We start from the raw sequence: 17,104 nt of genomic DNA, 5'->3' as shown, positions 1-17,104 counted from the left end.
TAACCTGGAAGACTGAAATAGGCAGTGGCCAAGGATGTAGAGAAGCATCATCAAGCAAATCCAGCAGCATATGTCAAGTTTGTGGCAGTGGTTTGGAAGACTTCCTTCCAGGTGGAGGAAGTACAGGTATGGCAGAAAGTACTAAATGATCTAAAATCTGTTCTCTTGTCTTATTTTTATGTGTCCTATAGGACTATGTTTCCCAAGTCTCCCCTGCATGTCATCTGACTGAGTTCAGTAAAAATAATGTAAGCTGAGTGACATGTGTCTCATTCAGACCTGTCCCACTAAAAACTTCCACATGTGTTGCTCCATTTCTTTTTCCCTTTCTGGTTTGCTGGAATGTAGATGACTTTAGAGTGACCCTGGAAGCCACCTGTTGAAGATGGTGGAACCCCCAACATCCTGTGTTCTCTAAATGACTATATGAAGAAGGATTGCCCCACTGACCTGCTCACCAGTCCAGTATGGATACCTAATCAAGAAATAAACTACTACTGTGTTTGAGCTATTATACTTTTGGAGATCTATTTGTTGCTGCATAGCCTAAACATACTATGTATGGTAAAAACCCAGTTGGTCAAGAAAAAATTCAAAATCAGAGCAGAACCAAAGGAAAGGCTGTTATTTTATTAATTATCAAATGAGAGGTAGGATAAAAGATGTTGAGTCCTTGAACTGATGGTCTACAGATTTGGAATTTCTCTCAATTAAGAAAAAAACAGATGACAGTTGGGATAGAATCTCTAAAGATAGATTTGCAGCTACAGCTATACAAGTTGAAAGGATGCAAGCAAAAAGGTTCATTAAAGATTTGATGATCCTGAATAGAATTCTAGAATTTATGAGATCAACAAATTTAAAATCTTTGTTTCTTTTTAATACATTGAAGTATCTCCATGCTACAGATAATTAAGAGATAAATTATAACTCTGATTCTTCTTTTTCCCTTTTAACCTAGTTTTCCCTTCCCAAATAGATTCAAATAATGCATTTTACCCTTCCTCCTGGGTGATTTTTTCCCCATCCTCTATCTTAATTCATTTCTTAATTTTCCTCTTTCTTACTTGTTCTCAAATGAAAAGTTTCTCATGGGAATCAGTCATATTTTGGTAATCATATCAGTTCTTAGAATCACACAATGCCTTGAGTATGTACCCAATAAATGTTTGTTGAATGAAGACATTATTCTCATTCTCTATTTTAAGGAGACAACATTGCACTAATGTCCTCTTTCCATGTTCAAGTTGAAAGAGATCTTAGAGATCAATTAGTCCAACTACTAGATAGACAGACACACACACACACACACACACACACACACACACACACACACACACAGGGTCTCAGTCTACATCATCTCTGATGTAGAATATCTAGTCTGTGCATACATATTTCTGATAATGAGAAGCTCACTGCTTTATAAGAAAGCTTACACTACTGAAGGACAGCTTGATAGTTTATAAAGTTGTGTTTATTTAAATATTTTTGAAATTATTTTTTAACGTTTATTTACTTTTGAGAGAGAGAGCCACACAGAGTGCAAGTGGGGGAGGGGCAGAAAGAGAGTGAGACACAGAATCCGAAGCAGGCTCCAGGCTCTGAGCTGTCAGCACAGAGCCTGACACGGGTTCAAACTCACGAATGTTAAGATCATGACTTGAGCCAAAGTCCAACACTTAACCAACTGAGCTACTCAGGTGCCCCATAAGTTGTACTTATTTTAAATTAAAAAAATTCTCCTTAAAACTTCCACTGATTGCTTAGCATTGGGGGTCCTTCGAGGCCACATACCCCATAGAAATTCCCTTGCCTGGTAATAAAAAACCTGCTTTTCAGCTCTAACTTTGTAGCTGATCAACTATCTGACCTTTGACAAGCTGTTTCTCCTCTCCTGAATGAAATTTCAACTATGAAATGAGAGGTAGGAAAACAAATAATGTTTAAAATCATTGATAAAAATAACAGAAACTTATTACACACCACTGGAGACTTATCTCTAGGCTAACTCTAATCATTAGTTAACACTATTTTGATAAGGCTACTTAACCAGAAAACATGTACCAATTTGTATAATTATTTCATCCACAGTTTTTTATCTTCTCAAAGGTATCAGGAAAAAAAAACTTCAGTCATACTGAAGTCCAGATACAATGCCTTTATTAATATTCCCAGTAATTCAAATAAAACTTAAAATTTGTAAATTTGTATGACTTGCTCTAAGGCACTGAAGTTTGATATTCTTTTCTAATTCAAATTGTTAGGCTGAGTCTATCTTTGAGCAATTATTAAAATATATAGATACCATATCATGGATTATCAATAGACCTGCTCTCTATCTATGCCAAAACTATGATCAGCCCGGTATAGTTCCATTAGTTCCAGTGCACCCAAAATGAAGACCTAGGTGAAGAAACCTTTCTTTCCTGCCACTGTGGTGCACAGGGGTCAGAGACCAAGCACCAAAACAGCATCCTGGAGAAATATGCTATTGAGATCACTGCAGAATGTTGAATTCAAGATGGGTTTTCCACCAAGATGGGTCTTATTATTGATGTCAGGCACCATGAAATGTAGTGTGTTGAGTGCCGAAGTGCCAATGAGATGATGCCAAAGATACAAGTAAGATGAAAATTAAGAGCACACAACAAATTAGGCAGGATTAAAATGACCTGAATTCATCCTAGGTAACTGGCTGCCCAGGTAGGCGGTTGTGTTTTCTGTGCTCTGGTTTGAGTTTACTGATGGGAGGGAGCCAGATTCATTTAGAGGTGCTGGGATTTAAAAGACTAGTTAAAATGAGAAATGCATGGTATTCAGACTTATTTCTCTTTGGAGGATATTTCTGTTCTTTCAGATACTTGGATAGCTTCCTTAGAAAGTCTCTAAGCTCTCTTCAGTTCTCTGAAACAGTTCAGATTACCCCTACAGTTTCTAGTAATATTTAATATAAATTTCACATCAGTTAGGTCATATCTACTTAGGCCCAACATGTACTATAAAGTAAGAATGTGTCTTGTGAGTAAAATTGGGAGAGTGAAGGAACACTTGATGGTAAAATAGGATAACTAAAAACAAAAATCATTTGATGGAAATCCCTATGCAGAAGCATCAACTCAGAGTGATTCTCCAGGAAGCTGAAGAACTGCCCTTGGGCACCTGATATCACCCTATCCATAATGCTAGAAATTTACTAAAACCCAGAATCCATTTGCAACCAATTAGGGTCCTCCTTCACTAAAATAATCTCAAGAATCCCTATTTCCCTCTAAGAAACTACCCTTTGGGATTTTCTTACAACACATTCCACTTTCAGTCTCTCCCCTACTGAAACTGGTCCTGATGGGACTCTAGCTAGAAGAGATGCTTCTGATTGGAAGCTGTGATGGAAACTGAGGCAACAGAAATGAGTCTGTGACTACCTGGAATGTAAGAACAATTTCCAAAACCAACTTAACTTTCTTAGTTCCAAAAATAGGTTGAAAATAGCTGTAAGAACCACACCTGCCAATCAGCTCTCCCTATATTCAGCCACCCTGAAGAGCATCCTAACTAGGGTGGTTTTCAACTAAGTAAATATGCCCTTAAATCCTTTTTAATCAAAGGTTATCAAGCCTTTGCAATGGTGGGTGGACCATGAAAAAGAGATCCATGAGCATATTTTTGCATTGGCAAGAAAACAAAAATGTCACTCAACTAAATTTAAGATTGTTCACACACATCTGCTACCACCAGAATGTTATAAACAAGAAAAAGAAGAAGAAGAAGAAGAAGAAGAAGAAGAAGAAGAAGAAGAAGAAGAAGAAGAAAGAAAGAAAGATGAATGGTTCACAGTCTAAATAGCTCTAAATATATTTCTATTGTTCAGATGACTTATGCTATTTCAACAATGATTGAAAGGCTATCAAAGCAGAAGCCAAAACATGTTTGTGGTGTATCATACAGCAACAATTTTTGGTTAAATAAATACACAGACAACCATATCTCAACTACAAAATGGGTAATGCTAGATAGCTGTTATTATAAATACATCACTAAAATGTGTGCAAAACGAAATATAAAATGCTACACTTCTGACAATATCAGAATTGAATGACATCCTTGAGAGACAAATACTGGGACAAAGATTGCAGAGAATAAATTTCTGAATCAGGTACATTTCCCCCCCCCCCCATTTGAGGATATAAAACAGATGTGTTTTGTGATATGAGCCTCAAATCCTCTAAATTAGAATGTTGCAGTATAATCAGCCAGAATGATCTGTCCAAAGTCCACTACCAGCAGAAAATCAATGCAGTTTATCATAAAGAAATAAAGTTTTAAAATCACAGAGGTGCACTCAACAGTATTTTGATAGTATGAAAGGCACTCCTTATTCATCTGTAAAAATCAAAGCAGGATTATAAAATTTGGGGAAATGAAACTAAAAGAACTGGAATCATAAATCCACATTTCATTCCCTTCAAAAAGTGGTTTCCTTTAAATATTGACACTAATTAAAGAAATCATCAGTGGATCTATTAAGCCAAGCAGGCAAAAAAGTATAACAAGATCTCCTTAATTTAAAATTAAGTCACATTCTCCAAAATCTTACACTGTCAAAATGTAAATGTAATTTATCCAAAAATCAAATGCCAAATTACTAATGAGTTAAGAAGCAACAACAAATGCACTTGGAAATTATCTATAACAAAAGAATTAGTTATATTTGAAGTAGGGTTTTAGCTAAGTAAATTACATTTACTACTGGTTTTTACATGAGAAGAACTATTTAGGGAAATAAATTCCATATTACAATAATATAAAAAGATAGTTTTAGTAGACTTTAAAATAAATGGTTCATTATAAATAAATGTTCCAAACCTCGCTTAACTGACCTGAGAAAAGATAATTATTTGTTATATTACTTTTTTATGACACTATGTTCTCTTAGACAAATTTGAATAGTTCATCAAAATATCTATTGGGATCATTCTTGGTAGCAGTTTGAAGTATCTTTTCTTCATTGGTTATGTGATATCATATCATAGAAATAACACCTTTGACAGTTTTAAGGAGGGTATTTAAAGATGTTTTTGAATAAACCATTTTTTACATTTCTGGTTTGAACAGTTAAATTAGACTATTTGAAACTAATAAAATATTTCCAATTATGCCTAAAAGTATGTCTTTAGTGCCCTATCTTTAGTCATTTTATAAAAGCATCTGTCCTTTCCACCTACTATAGGCTTTTACTGTATATATTTTATCCTGTAAATTTAAATTTTTCATAAGTTATTAAATATCCCCTATGTGTCCCAATATTAGAATACCTAAACATTTGCTCTTTTTGGTAACAGAAATATGAGCTGCAATTTAAAAAATTAAAACTGCCTTTCTAAACACAAATCAGAAACTACTTTTCAAAAAGAGTCTTGTTTTTACAAATGGCAACAAACTGCAAAGTTGGAATTATTTAAATGTGTATAAAGAAATGCTATTTCCAAAGCAATTGTTTTCTCCAACTGCAATGCAATTAATTTACGGTAAATTAAAACAAAAACTTAGATTCTCAAAATTCAAAGCACCATTCACATACCAACTGTTGCGATGAGAAAGTAACTTTTTCAAATTAATATATTAACACTTCCTAATACAATATCTTTAAGTGGTTAATATAGAATTTGAAATGCAATAAAGGTCACCACTTTTTACAGTAGCCTAGCTCAATTAGACTTCAGAGTTTCCTTTCTATGTATGAAAAATATAATACACATAAAATAGATGACATATTTGGGAAACTTACACTGTCAGATTGCTTGCCCTGGTCACAGTCCCACGTTGTCCCACTCTGTCCAGACCTCTCCATGGTGCTGACGAGCTACCCTTGCCCATTTGAGAGGGAAGAGTTACTTATTCGAACTGGTTTTGAAAGAAATCCATAAAGAGTCGCCTGTGTTAGCAAGTAAAGTTATCTGAAGAATTTCTGTAACACATACTACAAAGGAGATGCTTTGCCCTTCAGTTATCAATCACGATGCTCAGACAGCTCAAAGAAGATTTTGGAGCAGAAATCTTCAAGTATTGACAAAAAAAAGAGAGAGCTCTTTGGGAGATGAAGTTTGCTGATTTTCTTCAGTGTTCTTCAAATTGAAAACACACACACACACACACACACACACACACACACACACACACACACACACAATACAAGGCTAACCAGAGAACAGAGGATTCCAAAAAGTTCTTGATCTTAATGCAGAAAACAAGCTCCCATTAGTCCAAAGCATCCAATTCACTTCATCCTATCATTGCATCTACTTTTTGATAAAAAATAGTAAAATGAAACAAAGCTCAGAATTCGACAAGGCACTGCACACCCTATGTAAATAGATATGCCTCACTGTAGCCTTAGCTTCTGTCTGCTGAAGATTATCACAGCAGAAATCAGGCTCTTGTGGCTTTCACAGATTATCTCTTTCTGAGGCTGAAACGTATAAAGAGCCACATGACACCCAATGATGTCATCTCTAAAGCAGGTCACAGTTGCTGCTGTATGTAGATGAAGTCCTTCTAGTGAAGTGTTTGGCATAGTGATTTTCTTGAAAATCTACTTGCATTCAATAGCATGGTCTTCTATCAATATCCGTAACCCTATCAAAATACTGGCATGAAGAGAAAATCAATTTATTGCTTACATGTGAAGCAGCATGTCTGTTTAAGGTAAAATCAGCTTCTGCTGCCACTTTAGGAAATGAGTAATTGTAATTAACTCATGGCAAATATAGTGAAGAAGGAGCTGTTACGGGAGCTAGACAAACTGTAGAGACACAGAATTTACCCCTAAAACACTTTTCAGAATTCTTAGCAAGTTAAAAAAATTATTCTTCTTAAAATCAATGCACGAAAATGGCAAAATAAAAATTAATTCAACTGTCTTCAACTGCTGACACCATTTTATGCAACTAAACTTTAAAGATGTTTCAAAGACATAAAATCCTTTCACTACCTGAAAGGATCTGAGTACGTTTTCAAATGTTGGCAGGAAACTTTAACTTATTACTTTTAGATATTTTTCAACTCTGAATAAAGTAACAATTAAAATTTTAACTATAACCCGTATATGTAACTGGTGACGGTATGTATACATATTATTTTTAAAAATGTGTAATAATGAGAAATGCCCATTTCCACTTTAGGTGATGTATTTCTTTTCTCTTTCTCAACTATGTAGTCACACATCACACATTTTAGGATTTTCAGTCATAGTTGACATTCCTGTCAGCTAATAGTTAAGTCATCGGATCCCCCCTTTATGCCAACTAAATAATCTTCATAAATGTGAAGAGTACTCTGAAACTAATCTAATCAGTTTATTGAATGTATCGCCTTTTAATAAAAACCCAAATGGATCAAACAATAGAAACCTTCCTTGAAGAGCACAGTACACTGAGGAAGAGAAAATAGAATTTTCTACACAACTAATGCCACTGGGAAAATTCCATTAAAACAATACCGATTGTTTTGGTATCAGATCAGGAAAAATTTGCTTCAACACCTCCCCAAGTGTATTGATGCCATGCTATAATCCTCTCCATGACTGAAATAAAAATTGGAAGAAATATTAATCACCTGGATGTTCTGGTCACGTAAGTTTACTAAATAAAATGTTATATATTTTTTTGCAATTCCTATAACATAGTGATTTTTATACTTTAAAAAAATATTACTTGGAGGATTGCCTGGAACATTTTTTTTAATACAGAATCTCAGGACCCTTCTCAGATATTCTGATGCAACATATTTGCTGTGGTTCTGAAATCTATATTTTTTTAAATTTTTTTTTTAACGTTTATTTATTTTTGGGACAGAGAGAGACAGAGCATGAACGGGGGAGGGGCAGAGAGAGAGGGAGACACAGAATCGGAAACAGGCTCCAGGCTCCGAGCCATCAGCCCAGAGCCTGACGCGGGGCTCGAACTCACGGACTGCGAGATCGTGACCTGGCTGAAGTCGGACGCTTAACCGACTGCGCCACCCAGGCGCCCCTGAAATCTATATTTTTTTAAAAGTTCCCAAAGTAATTCTTATTTGGAAAACATTGCAATAATTGATATAGTACAATGTACACAATCTTTAAAAAAAATAACAATAGGCAAAAAAAAAATTGATATTTATCATAATAAAAGGCCAAATTGTTGCTACATGAAGCATCCAATGTTGGGAGGGGCCCTTCTTCTCATGTCCTCAGGTTTCCATGAGGAAGCACTTTCCTAAATATTCCTAGCCTCTGACTTCCACACCACAATCCTCTCCATGAAGGTAGAAAGGTAGGCCTGATTGGAGGATTGGGCAAAGGGACTGGGTAGCCCAGGATCATTCTCTCTCCATTTTTCTATGGGATCCACATCCCTGTGCAAGATCTGTGGGGTGAGTCTGACGGTTTTCAGTGCTTCCCATGATTGGTAAGTTTCCCTACAAAGGTCAGCTCAATGGTGCCATAAGTCAGTTACACCCTCAAATCCAAGTTTGACAGTAAGTAAAGATGAGATTTTGGTATCACTCTTCCTAAATCTCTTGCCTTTCAAAATAAGTTTCCAAATCAAGAAGGGAAAAGGAGTTATTTATTGGCTCCCTAAAACTACATCTTCTGACACTCATCCTTTTTATTTAAACCCTGCCAGCCAGTTAATGTAACCAGTTTTACATGTGAAGTAACTTAATAATATTTGCATTTGCATAATACAATTCTATGATAAAGGCCTATAAAAAGGAGTATAAAAATTTCATTGGAAGTTCTCAAAATGCATTGTTCAACTCATATTAATTTTATTATTGAGCCAGTTAGAAACTCCAGCTCTTGGAATTTTTCTTCAATAAGTACTAATTCGAGAACAGTGTTTACGGAGTGTTCCATGGATTAATAGTTCAATAAGATGTGACTCTTATTGGGTTTCATGGTCACAGAAGTTTGGAAAACATGAAAAACAGTACCCTACCCTCCTGCAAATTCAAAATGTGTATTAGCTTACAAAGGCTCTAAGAGGTCCTGAAGTAAATAAATGGGTTTATTTCACCCTTCCTCCAATTAACATCCATCAATATCCTATAAAACTAATATTCCAGGCACCACATCATGGGAAATTCTGCTCTAGAAGATATTTCAGCAGATTTTTATTAATAATAATACCTCAACCTTCTATACAACTAATCAATAAAATGTTATTATCTCCTATAAGTTACCAGTGCATCTGTGAGAAGAGTTGCCAACCATGACTGAGGAATTATGTAAATTCTGCAAGAGCAGGGGTTGTGTGTATTTGGATGATTGTGTCTCCAGGGCTCGGCAAAGGCCCAGCACACAGGCACTCAGATATTTGCTGAATAAGTGAACGGATGATGTAGACCTAATCCAGGGATATGAATAACTACCCCATCCCCAATGATGTCTTACTTACAAAAAGAAAGGAAGTCTGAAAGAGCCTTAGGCCAAAGAGCTTCCAGAATAAAAGGAACACAATAACATATCTCACTCTAGTTCTATCACATTCAACTTCTCCTTGGATCCTAAAGCATCTTTCATACTCACCCAATGAGTGAAACACTGATTTGTAATACTAAAATTGGATTTTATAACAAAGAGTACACTCCGGGTCTAACAAGGGGATTTGACACTGTATCTCACCAAAGCTGTAGAATATGGACAGGATCTATGTGAGGACAAATGCTGAGACTGGACTTGAGGTAAAGTACAAAGGAAACAAGTTCCTTCTCAACTCTCTTTATCAAAAGTAAAATGCTTAATGCATCTAGGAGGACTTATTATATTGCTATGGATGAGTCAGTTATCAAACAATGAACTGTCATTTTGTATATAATTTGGAACCCAGAAAATGATTGCTATTAGTAGTCCTTTAAAAAAAATTGATCCCCAAACTGAAACAACATGCTTACTTTTAAACCTATTAAGAAAAATGTCCTCAAATCATTATTAAAAGGATAATTTGTGGGACACCTGGGTGGCTCGGTAGGTTAAGCGTCCAACTCTTACTTTAGGCTCAGGTCTTGATCTTGTGGTTTATAAGATGAGCTCTGTAACTGTGCTGTAGTGCAAGGCCTGTTTGGGATTCTCTCTCTTCCTATCTCTCTGTCCCTCCCCCACTCGCACTGTCTCTCTCTCTCAGAATAAATAAACATTAAAAAAAGGATAATTTGAGAAAAAGAATCTATAATATCAACCGATATTCAAAGATATATAAAGGAGTGTTTGGCATAAAGATAAATATCTTTATATAAAATTTATTTGGGGCACCTGAGTGGCTCAGTTGGTTAAGCGGCCAACTTCAGCTCAGGTCACATTCTTGCAGTCCGTGAGTTCGAGCTCTGTATTGGGCTCTATGCTGACAGCTCAAAACCTGAAGCCTGCTTGAGATTCTGTGTCTCCCTCTCTCTCTCTGCCCCTCTCCCACTCACACTCTGTCTCTCAAAACTGAATAAACATTTAAAAAATTTATAAAAATATATTCAAACTGTCACATATGGTCATATATTATATAATGTAATTTCTAAAGCTTTGAGAAAAAAAAATTGTTCTCTAAGACTCTGGTTTGACGAAAAGAGAACCAGATCTAGTTTTATGCAAGTACCAAGAAGTCTCTTTTTACATATGATTCCTATATTCACTGAACCAAAATTTTGGGATGAATAGACTTATAATTTGTGCTATTTTGGGGGTCTGAGAGGCTGGGTGGGAGATAGAGTTTGAGTACTGAACATTAAAACTCATGGGCTTAAGTTTATAACAACAGCTGGGCATAATATTGTAACTTGTCCCTGACCTGGAAAATCTAGGTTAGTAAATTATTAAGTAGCACAAGGCTTACATTCTCTATCATTTCGCAGCTTTCAAGACTATACTGGAAGACGTCCTCAGAAATCCTCCTTTAGAGTATGGGTTCCCCCCAAAACAAGTGTGACTTTCTAAGAAGACTTTATCCTTTTAGTTACAAGATTGTTCCTGATATATTTAAAGCCTGGAGGTTGTAAATCTCAAAACGGGCAATAAAGCTTGAGGGTAATAAAGCAGTTTGAATGTAGCTGTACAGGTCATGTTTGGCAGGCAGAAGCAGGACTGGCCTTTGGTAGCATACTTGGGCAGGTGTGACAGGTCACCTGGCTGCCTGTTGCTAACTCTTCCAGCTACTCTTGCTAAAATCTAGGGCAACCCCAGCAGCCCCAAACATAGGAGGGCTCCATGGACTTCTCTTCAGGAAAAATGAAGTAATGGAGTCTTTAGCTGGCCCAGACCACACTAATCTTTGAACCTGCTCAGAACTGTAATTCTTCCTCACCAGGAGTGAAGTAAGGCTGTGTGGCTAGAGTTCCTTGTGGCTGGAAGGGTGCCTTTGCATTGACCTGTCTGAGAAGTGAGGCCAAGTAACCCATTCACCCCAACATCCTGCAGATTCCGTTTCTTTTTTCCCAAATCTGAAGGGAGGAGAGTGACCTAGGCTGGCTTTTATTGTGTACATGGGTGTGGTCTCTCAGGAGAGGCCTAATCACTGAGAAGCAAAACAACTTTCAACCCAGTTTTAACTTTGGACCTTGAATATTAATCTTTAAAAGAAGCAACACTAAAACAAATGCTTGATGTATTACTTCTGTACATTACTGTAATGTGCAGTTCCAATCCTAGAAGAAAAAACACATATATAATTCTCATGGATTCATTTGGTGAATCAGAAGCAGGAGCTGTGCCCCTGAATGGGAATCAAGTTAACATTTCCACTCCTGCCGTTCACAAGTTTTGCAGTGTTTTGAACACATAGAGTGTTTTCAAGAGCAGAATCAGAATCCACTGACATTTATCAAGAGACTTCAGGGTCCCAGGCTCTGTGCTATGTTTCACATAGGTAATGCCAATTAACCTTCACAGCGATACTAACCCATCTCTAAGGTGGGTGTTATTTCCAGTTTGCAGATGAAGAATCGTTTCTCAAGTGGTACATCTTAGACTCAAAAAAAACTATGGCAGAGCTGCTATTTAGTTATGTTCCCTTACTAAGCCAGGGCCTCATTCCATGAGCCACAGAGCCCCCTATAGGCCACACCATAGTAACACAGGAACCAATGGAAGTAAGCAGGCGCGGCCAGGAAGGAAGATCCAGGCAGAATGAACCAAACAGGACTGAAAATGTCTCCAAACAATCCAAAAATATTTCTGGGTTTATCCGAGGGGTATGCTAATGACTTGTGAAAAGGTTATCAAGCCATTTAGAATGTACCATTCTACAGTTTCTTTACATGATATTCTATTAGACAAATTACAGATTTTTCAAAACTGGGAACTAAAAGAATAAGTAATATGAAATTGGTTCATAAAATACACAAATCATTTTCTACTGTTGTCTTCTATGCAATAACTAATATTTTTTATGATAAAAAGTTCTTTTTTTCTCATTTTGATACCCATCAGCTCCACTTCCCAATAACTTGCTGCTCAAAATTGCTATTTCTAAAACAATTTTTTCTGTTACCTCATGATACAGTGTGAGATAAGGACATTTAATATGCAAATTGCTAACATAACTTAATATATCTTCCCTCATGTTGCTCTTTAATTTGGCATTGAGCAGCTGAGGCTTGAGGTTTTAAGCAAAGAGCACTGAATGAGGCATTTATAAAATGAAATGAGGATTATTTTTTCAATTATTTCCTGTTTTTAGTTTATTTATTTTTGAGAGCGAGAGACAGAGAGAGAGCGAGCACACACACAAGCAGAAGAAGGGCAGAGAGAGAGAAAGAGAATCCCAAGCAAGCTTCATGCTGTCAGTGCAGAGCCAGGCATGAGCTTGATCCCATGAACCGTGAGATCATGACCTGAGCCAAAATCAAGACTCGGAAGCTTAACCAAATGAGCCACCCAGGCGCTCCTCAATTATTTCATTCAGAGTTTATACCTACTAAATTGTAGAATAGTCTTAGAAATGCATTGATGCACTGATTATTTCTTCCTCTGCTTGACCATGTCTAAATTCAGGCTTATTTTCAAGTGGTACAATATTGTAGACTAGTGAAGCATAACGGCTTCAGCCCAATGAGTAACTCAAGGCAAATTAGTTATCTCTTTAGGTCTCATTTTCATCATCTGTAAAATGGAGATAATAATAGCACCTCCTTCCTACGGTCATTGAAAGGATTAAATGAAATAATCTATGGAAAGCATTAGCAAGGTGCCTGTCAAATAACAAGTGCTCAGCTCTTATTAAGATGATGATTTTGAGAGCTCATACTGAAATATTACTGTTCTTATATATTTTAGAGCAGAAATATTCTAAGAACTATATTAACCATTATGCTTAGCCAAAACAGAGCAAAAGCATACAAGAAAATCATTCTCAGCTCAGCACAGGGATTCACCCTGATCAGGTTGCTGGCTTCCTATGCAGCACCTGCCTGGGGCAGACAGCTATTGTGGGCAGTAACTGCAGTTATTATAGACATGGGGCAGGCAGAGCAGCTGGAAAGGCCCACAGGTTAGACAAGGGCAGACTGGCCTCCAATTGAGGCTGTGTTAGAGGACAGTAGAGGGTTAGCACTTGGGACAAGACAGGCAGCTGATCAAATTCACGAAGACATACAATGGTCTAGGAAGCAATAGTGAGAGATCAAGCCCAAAGAGGGCTGAGTTCAGCAAGCTGGAGGTATCTGGTAGGAGTCAGGGTCCCAGAAAATCTGCCAGGGAGATATCTCCTTGAGAGCATTTGACTTGGACTGAAGGCTTTTACCCCTAAAATTCCAAATGGACTCATTGGTTATTAGAGGAAGCTCATCTCTTTATGACAGGCTTAGCCGAAGTAGTCCAGAGCTCACTCATCCTTATCCCCTCCATAAACTTGAGGTCTACTCATTAAAGAGTAGTAAAACCAAGTCTTCCTATTTGGAACTCCCTGAGAGTATATATGAACCCAGTGGGTCTGGTAAGCTGATCAAGGTGGAGCACGGTCATTTTCCTTTCATGGGGTTATGACCATCAAAAAATGTACGAATGAATCTTCTGAAAGAGGTCCCAGCAAAGTGATGATCGTGGGAAATAAGACCCTAGCTAGACATACCAGTCCAAACAACTAAGCATGAAGTTTTAAAGAATTATGAATTGGAAATTTTATCTGCCTGACAAACTAGACACTTGGAAGTGTCCCAACAACTTATATTTGCATATTTTATTTTGCATATTTAGTGTCATGCCACCACCACTATCAATGCCACAGTTGTTATAATCAATAACCTCTACTGGAACTCTGGGCAGGGTCTGTTTGCTTTCTGAAGCTAATTCCGATAATGTTTTTTGAAAATGTTTTGATTCTCACAAAACATTTAGCCAATCGGGAATGAACCAGACTTCCACGCAATGAAGAGAGTTATCCTTGTCCCAGGAGCACAGAGATAAGACACGATGATATGGTGGTGGAGCAGGATGCCACTCCCAATTCATTCTGAGACACTTTACAGGAAACAAAATTGCTGGGGACATTTGAGAGAGGAAATCTGCTCTACTAAGAAACATCAGGGGACCTGGAGGCCAGGGTAAATTAAATAAGGTAGAACTGTTAGCAAAGCTGTGCAAAAGATATTTCACATCACATTTATGTGATGACCCATGAGGGAAGAATGTGCATTTATGTGCAAAGATTCTTAAGGTGCTAGGATGTAAGTGGTGTGGCAGGGTAAATGTAAAACAAAAATAGATTATTTCAGAATTTCAATAAAGTCAAAAGGTTAACCACCCTAAAGCAATACTAAAGCCATCAGGTAACACTGGACACAGCAATGGGTGATACTCTCAGGAACTGTGACTAGCAGAAAGTACAAAGGCAGTGAATGCAAACCTTTTAACTCAGAGGCAGAATGATTTCTGATATTTAGCTTTCATCATTCAGATCAAATCTTCAGTCATTTAATTTCTATTAAATTAATTCTATTGTTGTTGACAGCAAAAGCATCCTAAACACTCAATTTTCATATTATTTTTGACTTGCAAACAATGAGATAAACACACACTTTACTTAAACATTTTCCAGTGTGGCTCATCAGCGCCCTCTCGTGACAGTGACACCAGTTAAGACAATTCATTCCCTCTAAAAATTGCTTTAAAAAGGTACAGATTCACTATTTGCTTTCTACTGTCTGCTAAAAACAGATCTTCTGCTACTGTTTTTTGCACAGCTACAAACTCAACTTGCTGCTCGCCTTTAGAATCCATAACTAGATAAAACCATATATTAAAGAACATGCAACGTAATCACCTGAAAACATGTCAAAGCAACCTTTGCTTGATCCCAATGTGAATACATTATTTTGGCCGCTGGGAAGCCTTTTTACCACTGAATAAACATGATTACAAAGTAGTCAAGAAATTTTTTTTTAGTAATATACTTGCATAGTTACTTCATTTCTCTTCCTAACTTCTTTCTGTGTATTCCAGTGGCTGTCATAATGATCACAAGGGCCATATCCACAAAACTCTGCATTACAGTTGCCTGATCAGTTATTTACTACCACATTTGGGATGTTTTTTTGGTCTGTCTGTTTTTGTTGTTGCTGTTAAGACTTTCAGCAGATGTTTCCATTCCTAAAACCCGTACCTGGGGTTCTTAAACAGCTGGCCTCTGGGACAATTGTGATCTGCAGGCAGGATCTAGTTACATTTTAAATTCTCTTACTAGTTGCCAACATTAAAAAGTTTGAGTTTCTGACATCCCTTGAAAGAAGAAACCACATTTGGCAATGTCTGTCCAGCATCCCCACATGGCAGCACATCCAGGAGTCAAGTGGGGCTACCCCTTTAGGTGAGGCCTGTGCTCTTCAGTAGCCAGCGACAACCTCGTCCACATCAGCCACCTGGCCCCTGTAGGCATTTGAATTGCAACCCCTGAGTTTGTGACCCCTTTCAATTCTTCCTGTAAAACATCTCTCTATAATCCTTATAACCAAGCTAATCTTCTATCCTATTAGCACCACAAAACTCTACCAGAAGCACAGACTAAAGGGAACATACTGTTAAAAAGAAAAGGAAAAAGATATTCTTGGTAACAGAGGAATGCAAACACACGTATGAGTAAGTTTAGGTTGAGGTCAAATGCAACTGATTTCTCTCAGACTTGATGAAGTACACTTTGTGCTTATGAATCATGTCTTCATTCTGAGATGACAACACCCTCACCATGGGTTCAAATATAGCAAATAAACAATGTAGATCCTCCTATCAATGAACCACCTGCTCACATCTTGAGATTCCTTTCTTGGAATCAAAGACCTGGCGATCAAATGATTGGCCAGTTAGGCCATAAAAAGGAAACATGGCACTCACAGGTGTGCTGCTGTCTGAGAAGGTGTTCATGCTGACAGAGCTGCTCAGCTTCTCTGAGGACACAGAGGATGGGGACGGGCTCCTCTTCTCCAGAGGGTCCTGCCTCTGCAGGTACTCACGCCAGGCTCTCTGAATGCTGGGGAAAAAATAAATAAATAAAAGCACATGCACTGTCATTCCCTGGTCACAGCCCACAGACTCAGAAAAGCACAAGGAGTCTGAAGGAATTGGCTTTGGAGACAGGGAAAATGTAACACATAGAATGTAACAGAAAATCAGAAGACCTGTACTGTTTCTCTATTTTACTGGTTTGACATTCACACACTTGACTAAGCTAAATCAGTCTCTCAGGCTTAGTCAAAAAAATCTTAGCAAAAAAAAAAGTCATCGAAGTGAAACTAGTTTACATGTATAAATGTACTTTGATTTATGGGACCCAAAATCTTTCAATTTCTCATCCTATATTTCAAATGAGAATAATAAATAAGCTGACATATCTCTTACTTGTTCACTAACACAGCATTCTTGAGAGACCCTTCTGTGCCAAGGTCAGCCCTAGGCTCTGGACAGTGACTTCAATGTAGCCCTAGGGGGTGCCATTCACACAGACCTCAAAATGAAGGGAATCCTGTGTTACACAGTGTAGTCTACATGGCCAAATGCAGTGGCCCGGTTCTGGGACAAGACAGTCAAAAGCCCTGGGTCATGCATTTTTACATACTGTGGAAGGAAACAGATGGTATATAATAAGTAAAT

The 17,104-nt window shown here is 37.4% G+C and overlaps 1 protein-coding gene across 2 annotated transcripts in view; it reads right to left on the bottom strand.

The window, feature by feature from the left end:
* Nucleotides 1-17,104, bottom strand: part of SCHIP1 (schwannomin interacting protein 1) — a 580,639-nt gene that overhangs the window by 551,262 nt on the left and 12,273 nt on the right. The window contains exon 2 of one of the 2 annotated variants that reach the window (XM_086674602.1): nt 16,349-16,484. In XM_086674602.1, the coding sequence (XP_086530728.1) occupies nt 16,349-16,484 (136 nt within the window). Of the gene's footprint in view, nt 1-5,785; nt 6,025-16,348; nt 16,485-17,104 lie in introns of those variants that run through there. The other variant, XM_025913600.2, reaches the window with a different exon arrangement.

Source organism: Puma concolor, chromosome C2, assembly GCF_028749965.1.
Source record: "Puma concolor isolate L17-30 chromosome C2, mPumCon1.1.hap2, whole genome shotgun sequence".
Taxonomy (NCBI): domain Eukaryota; kingdom Metazoa; phylum Chordata; class Mammalia; order Carnivora; family Felidae; genus Puma; species Puma concolor.
This window is presented reverse-complemented; position numbering and strand designations above follow the sequence as displayed.